General features: G+C 36.8%; 1 protein-coding gene across 5 annotated transcripts in view; it reads left to right on the top strand.

The window, feature by feature from the left end:
* Positions 1-9101: 9101 nt before the first annotated feature.
* Positions 9102-18686, top strand: part of ephb3a (eph receptor B3a) — a 109973-nt gene continuing 100388 nt past the window's right edge. For 4 of the 5 annotated variants that reach the window (XR_012384973.1, XR_012384962.1, XM_068222928.2 and 1 more), the window contains exon 1: positions 9237-9592. Coding sequence is in view for 3 of the 5 variants with exons in the window: in XM_068222928.2 (XP_068079029.1) it covers positions 9529-9592 (64 nt within the window). In the remaining 2 variants the exon portion in view is untranslated. Of the gene's footprint in view, positions 9593-18686 lie in introns of all 5 variants that reach the window. The other variant, NM_131097.2, reaches the window with a different exon arrangement.

The raw sequence follows: 18686 nt of genomic DNA, 5'->3' as shown, positions 1-18686 counted from the left end.
AATGAAAACGCACACCACACACACACACACACACACAAACTCTGTCATTTGCTGCAGCATCAGTGCTCCAGCGGTCAGCCCAGAGTGCAGTGCACGTCGGACAGTTTATCAAGGATGTACTGCTGGATCGCGTCTCAGTATAGTTGTTAAACGTGATATTTAACTCATCTGGTCTCTATCTAACAACTCTTCTGTCTTTTGAGTCTATCAGGTAACAAGTCACAGCGTCAGTACACTGCTTCAATCATTAGCTGTCACGCTAGTATTTATTAATTTCAGCGAAAACCTCAGATACTGTTGGTTGGTTCCTGTTAGTTGTGCACCTTTTTTACCAACCAAGTTTGTCGACATGGATCACTCTGCCTATTCTAGCCAGACAGCTGTGGAAAAAGTGATTGACAGGTTTGTAACTTATCTTTATTTATTTATGATTTGGCTATGGGTAAAACAAGGACCATGCGGGACAGGTAGTTGAAACGGTAGGCAACAAATATTTAATTTGTTATGAATTAACAATTTATGTTATGTTAATGTTATGAATTGTAAATAATTAATTTAGCACCGCTTTTGATGACGATGCCATTACGATGCCACTGTCCATCACAGTGTTTCACGTTAGACATCATATGATGCCATTTGCGACTTCGCCCAACCCTAATATATATATATATATATATATATATATATATATATATATATATATATATATATATATATATATATATATATATATATACATACACTACCTGACAAAAGTCGTGTAACCTATCCAAGTTTTAATAACAACAAACAATAACTTGACTTGTAGTTGATCATTTGGTATCAGAAGTGACTGGGCTGGCTAATCCTGGAGCACCTTGACCTTCTTTCCTATTAGAAACTTTAAAGTGAAGGTTGAAGTATGAGATGGACCCTATCCTGCTAAAGAATTTGCCCTCTCCTGTGGTTTGTAATGCAAAGGGCAGCACAAATGTCTTGATATCTCAGGCTGTAGATGCTGCCATCCACTCTAAAGATCTCTTGTACATACAGGCTTTAACACCAAACTATCATTTTTTTCTACCAAACTTAACTAATTTCTGTGAGAGTCTTGGGTCCGTGCAGGTTCAAGTAGGTCTATGCAGTATTTGTTATTATTAGGATGCAATGCAACAGATAAATCATCAGAAAAATCTACCTTAGACTAGAAGTCAAGTTATTGTTTGTTGCTCCTACAACTGGGGTAGACGATTGTCAGGTAGTGTATATATATATATATATATATAAATACATGTTTTTATTTATTCATATTAAATGAAATGTGAAGACTGCAATGATGAGCCACAAGGATTGCAAATCCAACTTGAACTGTGAAACTTAATTTAAGTCCCACACAGGCTAGATTAGTGAAAATACAGTGTAAAATGTGTTAAAACCCAAACATAATTTCCTCTCCACAAGGACCTACTTAATCAATACTACGGACAAGCGCAGACAGGGGGAACACTCTCCAAATGGAAAATGAATTCTGAGTCAGCCCACTGGAGATTAAAAATGGGCAGCAAATGAATAATGGAGGAAGACCATGAAGCAAAAAAAAAAAAAAAAAAAAAAAAAACAGCACGGAAATATGTGCCGAATCATCAATATTCCTTATTGAGATTGTCTTCCACTGAAAAAACACAGCTGAGAAAACTTCTAATGGAAATGTTTTCCATTCGTTTTTGTTGTCTAGTTAAGAGATCCGTTCCTGAGGTTGAAAACTCTGTGATGAAAAGATTCCTGTAATCTATCCCGGACTCATTTGTATAAAGTGTCTCAAAGTAAAAATGCTGATATCCGGCAAATCTTGCAGAAGTAGACCAAAACTAATCCAAAATCTCCTCCCCTCCGCCTTGAAACCTGACAATTGTTTACTGGTGTGCTGCTCTTCACGACAGTCATCTAAGCACAGATGACACCGCCTGCTCCAGTCCGCACAGAAGCATGACTGAACGTTTGTTTAATGGAGGTAACAGATTTAAAACATGAAGCCTATTAGAATTTGAATGCTCTCATTTTTCTTCCGCAGCTTACTCAGTGAGCTCCCAGTGACTAATATAAGTCAAACAGTCATTCAAAATCGCGTATTCTAATTAACTTCTGTAACATTGGTTTGCAAATATCTTAAGCCCAATGGATGGAACAGAACTCCAAGCACATGCCCTGCATCTGAATATGCTACGCAATCTCATGGCAATTCAGTACTTTTTGATTTAGTGGTTAATTCGTGTTCATTTGTATGATTTAGTTTGATTTGCACAAGCCCCAATGAGGGAGGTACACCAAACTGATTTCACCAAGTATAGGACATGTTCCTGGATTAACATCTATATTGATCCTGGAACAACATTCCAATCAGCCAATCACAATTAAGGGATATGTTTACAGTTTATGTTAAGTTTAGACTTACTGTTAGACACTTCAACATTCTTGTTATCCAACTATTATCCCCAAATGATTAGATGTGTTCAATCATGGTTTGGGGTAGGGAATAGATATGGATTATGTTTTTGAACAAAAATGCTGCTAATAATAATTCCTTAAATTTATATAGCGCTTTTCTGGACACTCAAAGCACTTTACACATTTTGGGGGGAATTAGGAGGCCATGATAGACAGAGGCCAGTAGGTCAGAATGCCGGGGTAAACCCCTGCTCAATTTTCGAAGGACATCCTGGGATTTTTAACAACCACAGAGAGTCAGGACCTCAGTTTAATGTCTCATCCAAAAGATGATGCTCACTGAGCAGTATGGAGTCCCCTTCACTATACTGGGACATTAGGACCCACATAGACCACAGGTTGAGCACTCCTGCTGGTCTCATTAACACCACTTCTGGCAGCAACCTAGCTTTCCCATCTGGTCTCTCATCCAGGTATCGACTAGGTGCAGCCATGCTTATCTTTCGTGGACGACCATGTGAGAGTTGCAGAGAGCTAGCTGGTAGCTGTTCCAGCATGACATTGTACTTGGCAAAACATGACATGGATGAGGGGTAGGGTTAGGGGTGGAGTTTGGGGACACACCTCCTTTTAAAAAATTTGGTTTTCATATAAATTAAATAGTATGAGTTTTAACAAATTAGGCGTGACACATAAAATACGTTTCCTCATGAGATTTGGCTGGAATATGCCCAATCTACATCTTTGCAATATTTCAGATTACAAAAGCATGAAAATAATTGTTTTCCCTAAATTTACCAACAAAGGAAAGCATAGCCCTATATACACTCCTGGAGATTGTGAATTATGTAGCCAGAAGTATGTATGACTGCATTTCATCTTTAAAATGAACGCTAGTGGTATGATGCCATTACTTTTCTCGCTTACCAGCTGACTACTTACCACCGTATGGACGGCTTTTCCGCTGTTACCAGTATGTCTAGTTAGCTTACCATGTACGTTGGTGTACTTGAGACACAGAGAGGAGTTGACCATGACGGGGTTCAAATAAGGCGAAGAACAATTCCATAAAGCGGGTAAGACAAAAGCAGAAGTTAAAAATAAAATAAACATCTATGCAGTAGGCAATGCAGTGGTACAGTAGGTTGTGCTGTCTTCTCACAGCAAGAAGGTCGCTGATTCGAGCCTCGGCTGGGTCAGTTGGCATTTCTGTGTGGAGTTTGCATGTTCTCCCTGCGTTTGCATGGGTTTCCTTCAAACAGTCCAAACACATGCGTTACAGGTGAATTGGGTAGGCTAAATTGTCCGTAGTGTATATGTGCGAATAAGTGTGTATGGGTTTCCCAGTAATAGGTTGCGGCTGGAAGGGCACTAGCTGCGTAAAAACGTGCTGGATAAGTTGGTGGTTCATTCCACTGTGGCGACCCCTGATTAATAAAGGGACTAAGTCGAATAGACAATGATTGAATGAATGAATCTCTGCAATGGCTCAAATAACTAAATTTAACTCAATTAATGAAGTCAGAAAGAAAGCGTTCTTGCAGGACTCCCAGAGTTCATCAAAATTTGTTGGATTTATCTTTAGTGCCTCTTCCTTCATCTTACCGACATGCTCAATAATGTTCTTGTCTGGTGACTGGGCTGGCCAATCCTAGAGCACCTTGACCTTCTTTGCTTTAAGGCACTTTTATGAAGGTTAAAGTATAAGAAGGAGCGCTATCCTGCTGAAGAATTTGCCCTCTTCTGTGGTTTGAATTGCAACGGGCAGGACAAATGATTTTGATACCTTGATACCTCAGGCTGTTGATGTTGCTATCCACTCTACAGATCTCTTGCATTCCTCAAACCTTGATTTTTCCTTCACCAAACTTGACTTATTTCTGTGAGAATCTTGTGTCTATGTGGGTTTCAATAGGTCATCTTGCGGAATTTGTAATGATTGGGATGCAGTTAAACAGATGATTCATCTGATAAATCTACCTTCTGCCACTTTAACAAATGATCGACTAGAAGTCCAGTTATTGTTTGTTGCTCTTACAACTGGGATCATTGACAAGACTTTTGTCAGGTAGTGTAGCAGAAGCTACACAGTTGGTGGAATAGTCTTGCATTTAATCACAACATAAGAAAATTGATAGGACTTTTATCAGAACTTGACAGGACAAAACAAATACTAACATTTTACTCAAATCCATACATGATAAATGAAGAAAAACTTGGACTTTTCAAGCGATCTCCTAATTTTTTATTACCATAGCTGTAATTACAAATAAATTCACTTTTACTGGATTTAAATATCTAAGTTGTAATGTCATTTTTAAGCATCTAATTAGTCAAACTGTTGAAGAAAAACTATAATTGAAATCATCCTGTCAAAACGCATTAAACCCTAAAAACTTGGCAAGGATAAAGCTGCTCAAATCAGTGGAAATAACGCGACAAAATTAGTTCTGTCATTTGCCGTGTTGCATGTAAACATTTGGTTCTATTCTTTGGCTGATAATTGAGGTCAGCGAGGACTTGATGATCTCCACAAAGAAAGAAAAACAAAGTGTCTGATGAGGTGGTTCGCATGGCGAGAGGAAGTGGGTCACAGCTATATGGTCTATTGCTTCTGTAATAATCAAATGCTTAAACGACTGAATAAATACCCATTATCTGGTCACAGTTTGCCAAGTTCAGGGCTGAAGACAAAAAAGCGGTGACCTTTGCAGTTGCGTTTACCAGCTTTCTCCCTGTTTTTTCAGAGAAAGCTCGATATTCCTGTGATTCGCAGGCTCAGCAGTGACAAACAGAAAGCTGTTTTCATCGCCACGCCAGCCTATTGCACCCATGCGGCCCGAGTGCCTCTATATTTCAGCAGTGTCTTGAAAGCGAGCCACACAGGGAGAGTGCTTTATCCACCTCTGTCAGCTTACTGTATTGACTCGCCGCCTGGCCCTCCGACACACTCCCTCTGTTCTCCTTCATCTTTCTCTCTTCTTCCTGTCTTCAGTTCCCTAGCCAACCTCTGCCAGTGGCTAACTGTCCAAACACTAAAACAAAACAAGGTCCTGTTGACATCCGCCGCTTGAACAGCTATGACTACGGCTTCTGTCTGTTACAGGGCTTGAAATTATGTAGCACAGCCTGTGACGCTTTGATCAATGTCTTTCAGCATTTGCGCGATGATATCAGATGATCAGACGTTATCAGATCCCTGCAGTCTCTGAAGCAGGTAATATTTGCATCATCAAAGATTGTTTTACTACTCAAAGATCGAAAACCGCTTCCCTCAAGAGTCAGATCCGTGTTCTGTTTACTGCAAATCTTTAAATGATCTCCCCTGATTTCCCAGGTACCATGATGCAATGATTTTTCTTCAAGTGCAGTGCAGTTTCTCTGCCGTCTCTTATTTCAGAGAACGAGTCATACCTTTTCCCAGAGATTAGATCATGTTCTTTTGTAAAGAAATCACAGCACTATTCTAGCAAGTTAAGGTTTTGATACCAAACAAAAGGAAGAAAGGTGGAAAATTAGTGTCCGTACTTCACATCAATGACCACAATGGATATAAGTTTTGTTTTTAAAACTTACTTGACATAAAGTGTACCTATTTTACCCCATTTCAAGATTTCAGATAAGTCTTTTGCGTCTTCAGAATGTGTCTGTAAAGTTTCAGCTCAAAACACCCATCAGATTATTTATAATACATTTCAGAATGTTGTAATTTTCACCTCTGAGCATCTTGTAGCTGCTTCAGTTAAACACCACAGTGACAGACATAAAGGAAGCAGATCTCATGTAACTTTTGTGAGAAATACCTCAGTAAGAACTTTCCCAATGCTTATTTGATGTATTTGTTGTGGAGTTAATTCAGGTTTTTCTGCAATGATGAGTCCTACACAATGTCGTTACAGAGTTCACGCACACACACACACACAAACACACAGCGCATGCGTATAACTTTGCACTGTTTTTGCACAGCAAACGTGACAGGATACACGTTAATATCCACTGCTGTATGGATATCTGTTATGTTAATGTGCAGAATAAAACCTGATTTAATGTCCACAAACCAGTATTGAAGCTTTTATTATTGTACTGACATGCAGCTGTGGTGATAAATTAAAGACGATAAAATCGCTGTAATTCATTACATACATGCACTGTTTTAAAAACGTTTATACTTAAACTCATTCTTGATCACTTTTGATGAAGATTGATGATCACAGAGCGCTGAACAGATCTTTTAATCCCGGTTGCTTTGCGCACATCCTGTCGTGTTGATATGATTATACCAACACAATCTCACGGCAATTCGTAACTTTTTCATTTAGTGGCTAATTCGTATGAATTCGTATGAATTCGTACGATCTACTTCGTACAATTTAGTACGATTTGCTTATCCCCCAATGACGGTTGGGGTTAGAGGTGGGGTCAGGTGCCACGCCTCCTTTTTAAAATCGTACCATTTCGTACCACTGAACTCGTACGAATTCGTACGAATTAGCCACTAAACTGGCAAAACGTAAAATACTTACGTTTTCTCGTGAGATCAGGCTGGATTATACACGTTACTACGGAGACATGTTGATACATGGCTGTCAGTCAATTCGGCGGGTGGGAAAACCGCACTCCTACATCATGTTGTGGTGGGGCTCAAAATGGAAAGGTCTTGAATCCTATTTTAATGTCAGGAAATCTAGAAAAAATTTACTTATTGTATTTATATCACTATTTATATGACTGTGGACACACTGTACTTACACACAGTTCTGTCCAAACAGCTTACAAAAGATGATTTTCATCATAGGTGCCCTTTAATGTTTATCAGAAAGAAAGAAGGAAAGAAAGAAAGACATTGGGCTTGCTTTCTGAAAAAGTCTTTTGAGACATTTAGTAGCAACATATGGATAAAAACAATGGTTCAAATTAAAAGTGTACACTCTTATTTGACAGATAGTCACATACCTAAGTGTTCAAATGAAACGCCAACAGCTGAATAAATCAGACACGTCGTGGAGTGTTGTTCATAAAGCAATATTATCGCCAAGACACAAATCAAAATACAATGAAGCAATAGCAAATTGTGAACAAAGCTTCAACTAAGTACAGATATATTCTCTTTGTTATAGCTTTCCGTGTGTCATCAAGTGATTGTGATTGTTGAAATGTGAAGCAGATTAAATGATACATTGTTTTATGGTAAATTATACATTGTTTCTATACTTGCTTTCTAAAAATGTATGTCTTGTTGCCATCACAAAAGACTAATTTTGAATAGTTTTGCTGATTTTTAATTAATTGTATCCCAGCCATGTTCCTAAAGGCACACTAATAGTACACATTTTCAACACATTTTCTTCCTAATCAAACACACCTAAATCAGCTCATTAGAACATTAGAAGAGACTCCAAAAGCCTAAAATGTATGGGTCAGATAAGGGGGATTATTGTTTCTATACCCGCTTTCTAAAAATGTGTTTGTTGTCATCACAAAAGACTAATTTTGAATAGTCTTGCTGTTGTTTAATCGAGTGTTTCCCAACCATGTCCCAAAAGGCACACTAAAAGTACACATTTTCAACCTCTTCCTAATCAAACACACCTAAATCAACTCATCAGAACTTTAGAAGAGACTCCAAAGCCTAAAATGTGGGTCAGATAAGGGAAATTAAACATTGTTTCTATACTCACTATCTAAAAATGTATGTCTTGTTGCCATTACAAAAGACTAATTTTGAATAAACTTGCTGTTGTTTAATCGAGTGTTTCCCAACCATGTCACTGCAGGCACACTAAAAGTACACATTTTCAACCTCTTCCCAATCAAACACCCCTAAATCAACTCATCAGAACATTAGAAGAGATCCAAAGCCTAAAATCTGGGTCAGATAAGGGAAATTATACATTGTTTCTATACTCGCTTTCTAAAAATGTATGTCTTGTTGCCATCACAAAAGACTAATTTTGAATAGTTTTGCTGATGTTTAATTAATTGTATCCCAACCATGTTCCTGAAGGCACACTAATAGTACACATTTTCAACCTCTTCTCTATCACACACATAAATAAACTCATCAAAACATTAGAAGAGACTCCAAAGCCTAAAATGTATAGGTCAGATAAGGGGGATATTCTGTTGGTGTGCCTCCAGGAACAAGGTTGGGTAACATTGGTTTAATCAACTATTGCATTTTTTTTTTGTATTGAATTTTACACTTTTTGATTATACTTTCATAAAACTTGCGTAAGACACTCTTTGTGTTTATAAAAGTGTGGTTTACGCTCTTCTTTTGTATTCCTGTTTTTAAAGATCAAAGAAGCGCCAGATTGCATTTAGGGGAAAAACTGCCCAGCACTGTACTGTACATATCAATAATTTACAGCTTTTGAAGACTGTTTACAGTTTTCCACAGCCTTCAACGTGCAGCCTATTATTTAATCAGCAGAAAGCTGGATGATGATTTTATTATTGGTGCTGGGTGACTGCTACGTGACTCTCTGTGGCCAATTGCCAAGTCACTCCCTTCTTAAACTACAGCACACCAATTCCTGCAGTAAACAAACAGCGAGTGGCGCTGTGCATCAAAGAATACCCATACATTCCCAATTCCCTACAAATCAGCTTCTGAGGATTCTTGTGCTATTCATGCACTGTGACATAAACAATAAAAGAAGCACATATATTTAACACAAAAAAAAAAAACATGCACAAATAAAAGAACATAGCAGAGTATTCTACTTAGTGTGTAAGTTATCAGCGGTATCCCGCAGGGTTTTGTCATGGGACCAATAGAGCTTTTCGCCCCCCAATCATTCCTCGCAACTGACACTCCTCCGTGCAGTCGCAAAGAATCAACAGCTTCTTTCACACGGAGGATGAGGAGGATGATGCCACACATGTAGAAGAGCATGATAGAGGAAGAGCATCCGTGGATTCCGTGGTCCGAATGAAAGACGCGAAGACAACCACACCAAAGCGGAGCTGTGCATTTTTCACAGGCTGTTTTTTTCTCTCTCTCAAGGCGTGAATTCGATCATGAATGCTGAGATTTAACGAGACTTTCTGTCCCGGTGACACATAGACAAAACGCTTCTTCATGTTGCATCCTCAAGCTTCATGACAATGGATTATTCGCTGTTATTATACAGCCTTTGGGTTCCCGTTATTCTCGCTGTTGAGGGTAAGTGCAAACGCTCTTTGTTACGGGGCCACTCGGATTGCGAGCTGCTGTTGGTCACCCCTTTTGCTAGTCTATTCACGGAAAGATTAGAACATTTAATAACAAATATATATAGAGAGAAAAGAGATAGAGCAGAACTTATAACCTTGTGATTTACGGACGGCGCGGACTGTTCGGGTTGGAAAACTTCGACTAGAACTTAAATGGTGCGATTTTGCATTTTATTTACAGGCTGAAACGCTTCGGCTGGATAATAAAACATATGCAGATGTACAATAGAACATATTGGGCGTTTAAATAAAAAGACAAAACATAGGTTTAATACCTTTACTGTCTTATTTTAGTGTTCACGGCAATACCATTATTTAATATATCCGAAATTGCGTTTGATTTACATAATTCGGATTCATTTAAAGGTCTCTTATAGTGAATTGTTTTAAAACCCTGTTCTAAAGCTGCAAACAAAGCAGCAAGGTGTTTGTTTTGTGGCATGCCCATAGCACATATTGATACAGACGATGTTGTTAGTCCGTGCCTTTGTTATAAGGTATAACAAACTGTAAACCACAGGCTAAATGAATCCTTTTGCAGTTGTTTGAACACGTTTACACACCATTTTTAATTTACTCGCGAGAGCCCTCGGAGATTATCATAACAACCTTTCGCTTCAATCATCGCCGTATTAAAAATCCCATGTAGTTTTTAGATTTTTCAGATGTGCTTTGTGCTGCTTGTGACACATGGTTCAGAGCTGCTGAAAGCCCCCTGTTGCTCTGGTGTGACACATTTCACCCTAAAGGCTTTTAAGTCACCCTGATAGTTGTGATAGCAGCATCACTTCATTGTAATTGCCACACATGCTAATTGGCTTTCATGATTGCAGCTGTTCAAAGAATTGTATAGGTGAGAAAATTGTAGTCTCATCAAAGTAACAATCCGTTTTTCGACATTATATCCAAGTCAGGTGATGTTTTAAAAACAGCAGTGAGGTAAAAACGTGACTAGTATTGAGCCTAGGTGTGGTTTTGGGGGGGGAGAGAAAGGCGATTGATACCTTCGAGGTTTGTTTACTTTCCACTACATTTTTGTAGAGAGCACTTATGTTAGTCTTATAAGTACACACACCAATTCGTCTAACCCTCTCGTAATGTCAAAACAAATTTTTGCTAGGTAAAAACAAGGCTGTTGTATGACCAAACATTTGAGTCTCAAGGCAGAATTTCGTTTGGTATCTTAAGCACATACACGCTGGCATCAGAATAGCCCTTAACTACAGTAGAGCCAGATACTTCTTCACCTTGGCCATGACTACCTCGATTCTTCATCAGTTTCACTGTCAGGATCTCAATCGATAGTGTGTGTGTGTGTATCTAGAGAGAGAGCGAGAGTAGGTGTTTGACTCACAGGCCTAGTTTCCGAGCAGGTTTCTTAACAGACTACATTAGTTACACTTCCAATGGAGGTCAAGTGGTGCCGAGCACCTCACGACAAGAGGAAAAAGTGTAGAGCTGCATCCAGGGTCCCTTGTGTCAATTCAGTCCATCTGTCACAACCTTCCCCAAGGCACTACGCGCTCCAAATATAAAACAAATGTTATGTGTTTTAGCCCAGTTACTGTGTCCTAAGTAGGGGTGACAGGTTTCCGCTTTTGTAATAACACACATATGTTTTTCGCATTCAACTGCTCCGCTTATATGTGCCAGATGGACGTGCTTGACCATTGCTTTTATGTCTAATCTCTTTTGCAGCATCTCACACAAAACACAGCATTAAAAATGCAGTAAATGTGTTTTATTTTTTCCACTTCACTACCTTGTCAGTGTGAATGGCCCTTAAGCATACTCTGAGCATTGTCCTCCTTACGCAACTTTCATCACACACCCTCTGCGTGTAGATAATTAGTATTTTTTTCCATGCAGACAGTCCTTGCGCAACAACACATGCGCAAGGTGAATGTTGTTAAGACAGTCTAAGACTGCGCATGTGTCAAACATGTCAATCTGCACTCTTCCGCACATATTTGAAAGCTGCTTTGATGCAGTTGTGCCTAAAATTAAACACCCAGGCCTTTAGAATTACAGTCTGATCTCATGAGGAAACGTAACTATTTTGCATTTTGTCACTTTAGTGGCTAATGGGTAAATGCACACAGACTTTTAAATTCAGTCCACCAGCCTCAGGGCTTCCTGTTAATTGTCATCCCATACAAAATTGCTGCGATTAAGTTCTGATTTCTTTAAAAAATTGCAATCTTCACTGCCAGGCTGAGATACGATATAAAGTGGGTATCAGAACAAACAAGAAGCACTGCATTAATGTTTTTAAAATATGGAAATTAAGTTCACCCCAGTATTTTCGATGGAATTTCTGCACTAACCTGCCGCTGATGATTTCATTAGGCATGGGCCGGTACAAGATTCTGACGGTATGATATCCTTGAATAAAAATATCACGGTTTCACAGTATCAGGGTATTGTGATTACTGCTCTAAAATATATTCTTTTAAATGTCTTGGTAAAAAAAAAAAAAAGCTTTTTTCCCCTTTGAACACAATAACATTTATTTTGAGAAACTTTTATAATATTTTGGAACAGTAAACATGTCCGGCTTTACTATTTCACAGAGTGAAGTTTATTCATAAACAAATTTCGAGAGGATCACGTGCTTATGATTGTTCGCAGCTGTTCCAACTTTAGCTAATGACTGATTATCCTATCAGACGATCCTTAACTCACTATAAATAACCAGACTTTTCTCATCTCAATCACTCCGTCTCGAAGAAACCCCCCCCACCCAACCCTACTTTCCCTCCTTTCAAACGGGCGTCACGGTGGCCAGTGATTAGCGCTGTTGCCTCACAGCAAGAATGCCCCTGGTTTAATTCCTTTCCAAACCAGACGGCATTTCTGTGCGGAGTTTGCTTGTTCTCCCCGTGGTCGCGTGGGTTTTCCCCGGGTCCCCCGGTTTCCTCCCACTGTTCAAAAACAAGCACTCTAAATAATTAATCAAAATACATTCGCTAACCTCCGAGTTCCCCTTTCAGTATACATATCTGACTTTTAGCTACAACAAGCAAGAAGGGGAGTCATCGAGATCTACCTGAGCTCAAACTCCCCTCTCGCCTTGCAACGGGGGGGGGAGCCCAGGGCTCGAGGATCTTATAAGCTCAGGGCTCTCTCCCGGGACAGCACGCCAAACTAGCTTTACTATCAATCATCAGCTAAGTGTGAACTCTTGAATTTCTTTACTATTTAAAACTGCATCTTTGGAGATATTTTCTGCTGGAGATACTGTTGTCCTAAAAAAAAATAATAATAATAATTTAACATGCCTTAATATACCTTAGGGACGGTATAGCAGAAAATTTTGGCGGTTTTAAAACCTTGACTTTTCTAAACCGCGGCATACCTTGAAAACGGTTATCGTCCCATGGCTAGATGGTGCCTGCATTTAAACGGTCGTTCGTCTCTTTTTAAGCTTTAGCAACCAAATGGATGCTTATGCCTATTAAACTGAATATATTTAAAATATATTACAACGTTGATACTGTAAAAGGAACCTTATGAAATTGAAAATAGCTCTAAACAGAAGTTCATCATTGGCTGAAAAACACTAGCTGTGCATATACCCCATTCATATGAGTTCAGTCGTATGAAAATGTATGATTTTAAAAAGGAGGTGTGGTACCAAACCCCACCCCTAAACCCAACCATCATAGGGGGGTGAGCAAATCATACTGAATTGTATGAATGAGATCGTACAAATTCATATGAATTAGGCGCTAAATCAAAAAGTTACGAATTGTTGTGAGATAGCATTGGAACAACCATACTGTACACAAGCAATTATTATGTAAAAGTAGCATAACTTGCTTGTGTTGATGTCTGCTTTATGTGGCACTGTAGGGCTGGGTGATATGACAAAAATATCATATCATGATATAACTCATCTCATATCCTGATAACGATATATATATATATATATATATATATATATATATATATATATATATATATATATATATATATATATATATATATATATATATATATATATTTATATACACACATACACACGCACACACACATACATATATACACACACACACATATATATGTATCGTGATATAGTACATTTTCTGTAAATGTATGTAAATGTAATCAATTTATAATTCATATACATGTTTATATACATGGAAGGCACTGTTTCATTTTGTTTTTGTTTTAACATTTTAAAGTATTTACTTGAAAATGTACTCATTCATGTGATCGTATTTTTCACTTTTTATAGAACTTCAGGACAAACAAAATAAACATAGTATAAAATGTAGAGATATAAAATACTTTCCTAATGAATACAGGCAGTAAAATATATATATATATATATATATATATATATATATATATATATATATATATATATATATATATATATATATATATATATATATATAATTTTTTTTTTTTTTGCTTGTTCAAACTACTTATTTAAAATGAGCTGAAAAAACCCAATTCTTGAGATTTCATTTGGACAACTTAATTTTTTTATGTGTTCAATCCACATAAATTTGTTAAAATTGTTAAGTTAACTTAATCAATTTGTGTTGGGACAACATGAATAAATTGTGTGGAACAATTGTGTGGAACAATCTGCATTTTTACAGTGTAGATTTTGAGTTTTTTTTTAGGACAGCTTAATAGTTTTATGTTCAATTCACTTAAATCTGTAAAAAACTAATGCGTTAACTTAATGGGCTCTATTTTGATGATCCATGTGCAAAGCGCAAAAACAATTAGGGCGTGTCGGAATCCACTTTTGCTAATTTACGGACGGAAAAATCCGCTTTGCGCCGCGGCGCATGGTCTAAAAGGGTTGAGCTTATTTTTTTTTAAAGAGTTATAGGTGTGTTTTGAGAATAAACCAATCAGAGTCTCATCTCCCATTCCCTTTAAGAGTCAGTTGCGTTGCACCATCCACTCATTTACTATTTACACGACGGACTTTGTAAGTGGAAAAACTGAGAATTTCACTACCAAAAAAACAGTTAAACAGAGCATCTGCAGCGCGAGAATGAGAGAAATGGCCTCATCATTATCTACTTTCATTTCGCTCTCGTGGATAGGGAAACCTTGTACACACAGACATCCATTAGCCTATAAATAATTAATTTAGTTTGTTAAGCACAAAAATTAGTTTCAAAACTGTTTCTAAATTCAGTTCTAATTTCCATCAAACTTATAAATGAACAATAAAAACGAAGTGTGGTCAAACAACTGAGTTATATACTAATACACATGCTGTGCCCCATATGGTCTAAAACCTGACAGGTGGGCAAATCTAAGCTTGTTTTTAATAAAACAAATATACATATGCATATAATAAATAATACTGCTAATAATAATAACATTATACAAAAGCAAATTGTTCTGAATAAATTGAAAAAGCCCCCCCAGATGAAGAAGGCATGAAAGTTTAGTTTTTATATTTATGTAGGCTAGAAAATATTATGTTTTGTAATATTTTAATCCTTTATATTTATATCCTAAAGGCTATATATCTACATTATATCCTAGAAATATCCTTAATATTTTAATTATTTTTCGTTTGTTAAGATATTTGTGTATTGCTCTACACCCTGTCTGTATTAAGCAATGTGTAAGCGAGGCGCACAACTAACTGTGCTGGACAATAGACCAGCTTTGATCTGATCTATTTGAACCTTCAAGTTCCTCAAAATAGCAACGCGCCAGCAATGCACCTCAATACGCCTTCTTTTTTAGACCAGAACGCCTATGGGCGCACATATGAGCGCAAATGCATTTGCTGTTTAAACAGCGTGGCGCAAAACATCAAAACGACTCTTGCGCCAAGCTGAAACTAGCAAACAACTATTGCATCGCGACTTGCGCCACATTGCGCCGGGTGTATGATAGGGCCCAATGTCTTCATGTTGTCCCAACACAAAGTAATTATTTATAACTTACCATTTTCTACAGTGTATAAACAATAGAGCACATTATGAAACAACAGACTTTTCATTTGGTCTATACAATATATATTGTCAAATTGCACAGCCTTATGGCACTGCAGGGTGTTAAGTCCATTTAAGTCTAACTACAGTGAACACATTTTAGACACAACAACGCTACAGTTGCATATGCAAAAACATATTATTATAGGGGCAGATCATTGACTAATTGTGCTGTTGTTGGCATAATAGTACACATACATGTGTTATGGCAGTTTACTTGTGACATGTAAGCCCATGAATCAATAAATTAACTCAAAAGCCACGTAGAAACAAGGGAAAAGGAAATGGTTGCTTCAGCAAAATTTAAGATCAGTTTTATCTCAGTTTGAAATGCATTAACACTATGAGATAGGTTTAGTTTTAGTGCACAGCTTGGTTTTTTTTTACAGAAATGTAGGCAGTAATGTATTTTCAATGAACCTGGGTCAGCTGTTTCATATAATTAAGCTTTTAAAGTCAAGTGGATTCACTAGCCTTGTTTATAATTGTCATCACTCTGGTTTTAAGTAGGGTTAATGTTTTTTTTTTTTTTTTTTTTTTTTTACAATTTTATTACAAAATAATACGCTTAAGCTCTATATAAAGTCAGGTGGATTCTGATTGCCCAATGTTTAAATGATCATTTATTGATTTCATTTGTTGGAAAAAAAAAGGTTTCCAGTCAAATGATATGATATCATCTGTCATAGTCAGCGTTGGGGGTAATGCATTACAAATAATGCAAGTTACATAGTAATATTACTTTTCTAAGTAACGAGTACATTTCTCTTACATTTCTGTGATGGAAAATTCTCATTATTTCAGAAACATGGAAGACAAGTGAAAGAGGATTATCTGAAAGGACAGGGATTTTACTTAATAAGACAAAACTTTACTATATTTAATTAGACAAAATCAAATGTAGCAAACACATTGCTTTTAACTTTTATTTATCTGTATATACGGCATGTGTCGTTCTAGGGTCAGAATGTACGCTGAAGATAACTTTATCCTACATTATTTTAATGTTTTTTTTTTTTAATAAAAGAAGAATATAGAGTGTGTTGTTAATTGCAGAGCTCTTCTATTTTAAAAAGAGAAGAAAAAACCCTCAAGTTCTGCAAGAGTATTGAAAAAGTAACTAAAAAAGTATCTCAAAAGTAACATAATGCATTACTTATCATAAAAAGTAACGAAGTAATGCAACTAGTTACTTTTTTAGGGAGGAACGCAATATTGTAATGCATCACTTTCTAGAGTAATTTTCCCCAACACTGGTCATTATTGTTGTAGTGTGGACCACTTTTACTGTATGTAGGAATTAAAATATTTATTAAAACTATAATTTTAGTTTAGTTATCATGTTTTGTGTAGGCATGGGACGATAAACGGTTTTAAGGTTTAACGCTGTATGTTAAAGTCAAGGTATGAAAACCGTAAAAATGTTTTGTTGTACCATTTCTAAGGTATATGTAAAAGTGCTGTAAGGAAATCTGTGTTTTTGAAGCTAATGAAGAATTTAGTGGTTTATTTTAATTATATAGCCTGACATGTTTACTGTTCAAAAATATAAAAAATGTTTCCTAAATTTTAAGATATTGTGTTAAATGAGGAAAAAAGTTTTTTTACGAAGACATTTAAAAAGAAATTACTTTGCAGCAGTAAACATTCATTCATTTTCTTGTCGGATTAGTCCCTTTAATAATCCGGGGTCGCCACAGCGGAATGAACCAGAACCTTATCCAGCAAGTTTTTATGCAGCGGATGCCCTTCCAGCTGCAACCCATCTCTCTGGTTAACATCCACACACACACATACTACGGACAATTTAGCCTACCCAATTCATCTGTACCACGTGTCTTTGGACTGTGGGGGAAACCGGAGCACCCGGAGAAAACCCACTCGAACGCAGGGAGAACATGCAAACTCCACACAGAAACGCCAACTGAGCCGAGGCTCGACCCAGCGACCTTCTTGCTGTGAGGCGACAGCACTACATACTGTGCCACTGCTTCGCCCAGCAATAAACACAATACAGATATTTTATTCAAGGTTATCATATCTTCAGAAATTTATTCTGGTACATGCCTAGCTTGGTGTGAAAGCTGCTTAAATATTTACTGTTAAAGACATTTTTAACATTTTTATTCTTCCTTATATATTTTTTTATTTAATCAAATCAAATTGTTTTCGACACATTTTGAAACATAATAATTTTAATAACTAATCTAATGACTTCATTTAGCCATGATGAAGTTATTGTGCAAGATAATAGTATTTAACTTAAAGTGCAGTTTAAAGGCTCAACTAATTAGGTTAACTAAGGTTAAATAGGGAAATCATTAGACAACAAGAGGGCTAATAATACTGGCCTTAGCAGATCTGACATTGTGATATACAGCTGAAGTCAAACACTTTTTGTTTCTTTTTCAAATATTTTCCAAATGATGTTTAACAGAGCAAGGAATTTTTCACAGTATTTCCTATAATATTTTTTTCTTCTAGACAAAGGCTTATTTGTTTTATTTTGGCTAGAATAAAAGCTGTTCTTATTTTTTAAACAGCATTTTAAGGTCAATATTATTAGCCCCCTTAAGCAATATATTTAGTCTACAGAACATACCATCATTATACAATGACTTGCCTGATTACCCTAACCTGCCTAATTAAGCCTTTAAATGTCACTTTAAGCTGAATACTACACTGTAAAACCCAACAATCAACTTTACCAAATGAAATGAGTGTAGTTAACTCAAAATCTACGGAAAGTTAATTCTACTCATTTGAAAAGAGTTTTGAACTCAGTGTTGAAGGTAATGTGATAATTAAATATACTTAGATACTTCAACTTAAATTGATTAAGATCACAGTACTCATATAGATTAGTTTAACTCAAATGGTTTGAGCTGCCTTAACTTATTGGGTGTTCTCAGTACTCAGTTGGTTTAAGTTCTTTTCATTTATTGGGTTTCACTGTGCTCAAATTGCTTCATTTACTCAAATAGATTAAGTTCAGAGTACTCATTAGGATTAGTTTTTGAACTTAAATGGTTTGTTGCAATTAATTTCCTAAAATGGTTTGAG

The sequence above is a fragment of the Danio rerio genome, chromosome 2, assembly GCF_049306965.1.
Source record: "Danio rerio strain Tuebingen ecotype United States chromosome 2, GRCz12tu, whole genome shotgun sequence".
Lineage (NCBI taxonomy): Eukaryota > Metazoa > Chordata > Actinopteri > Cypriniformes > Danionidae > Danio > Danio rerio.
The sequence above is the reverse complement of the archived record's forward strand: the minus strand, read 5'-3'. Positions and strand labels throughout refer to the sequence as shown.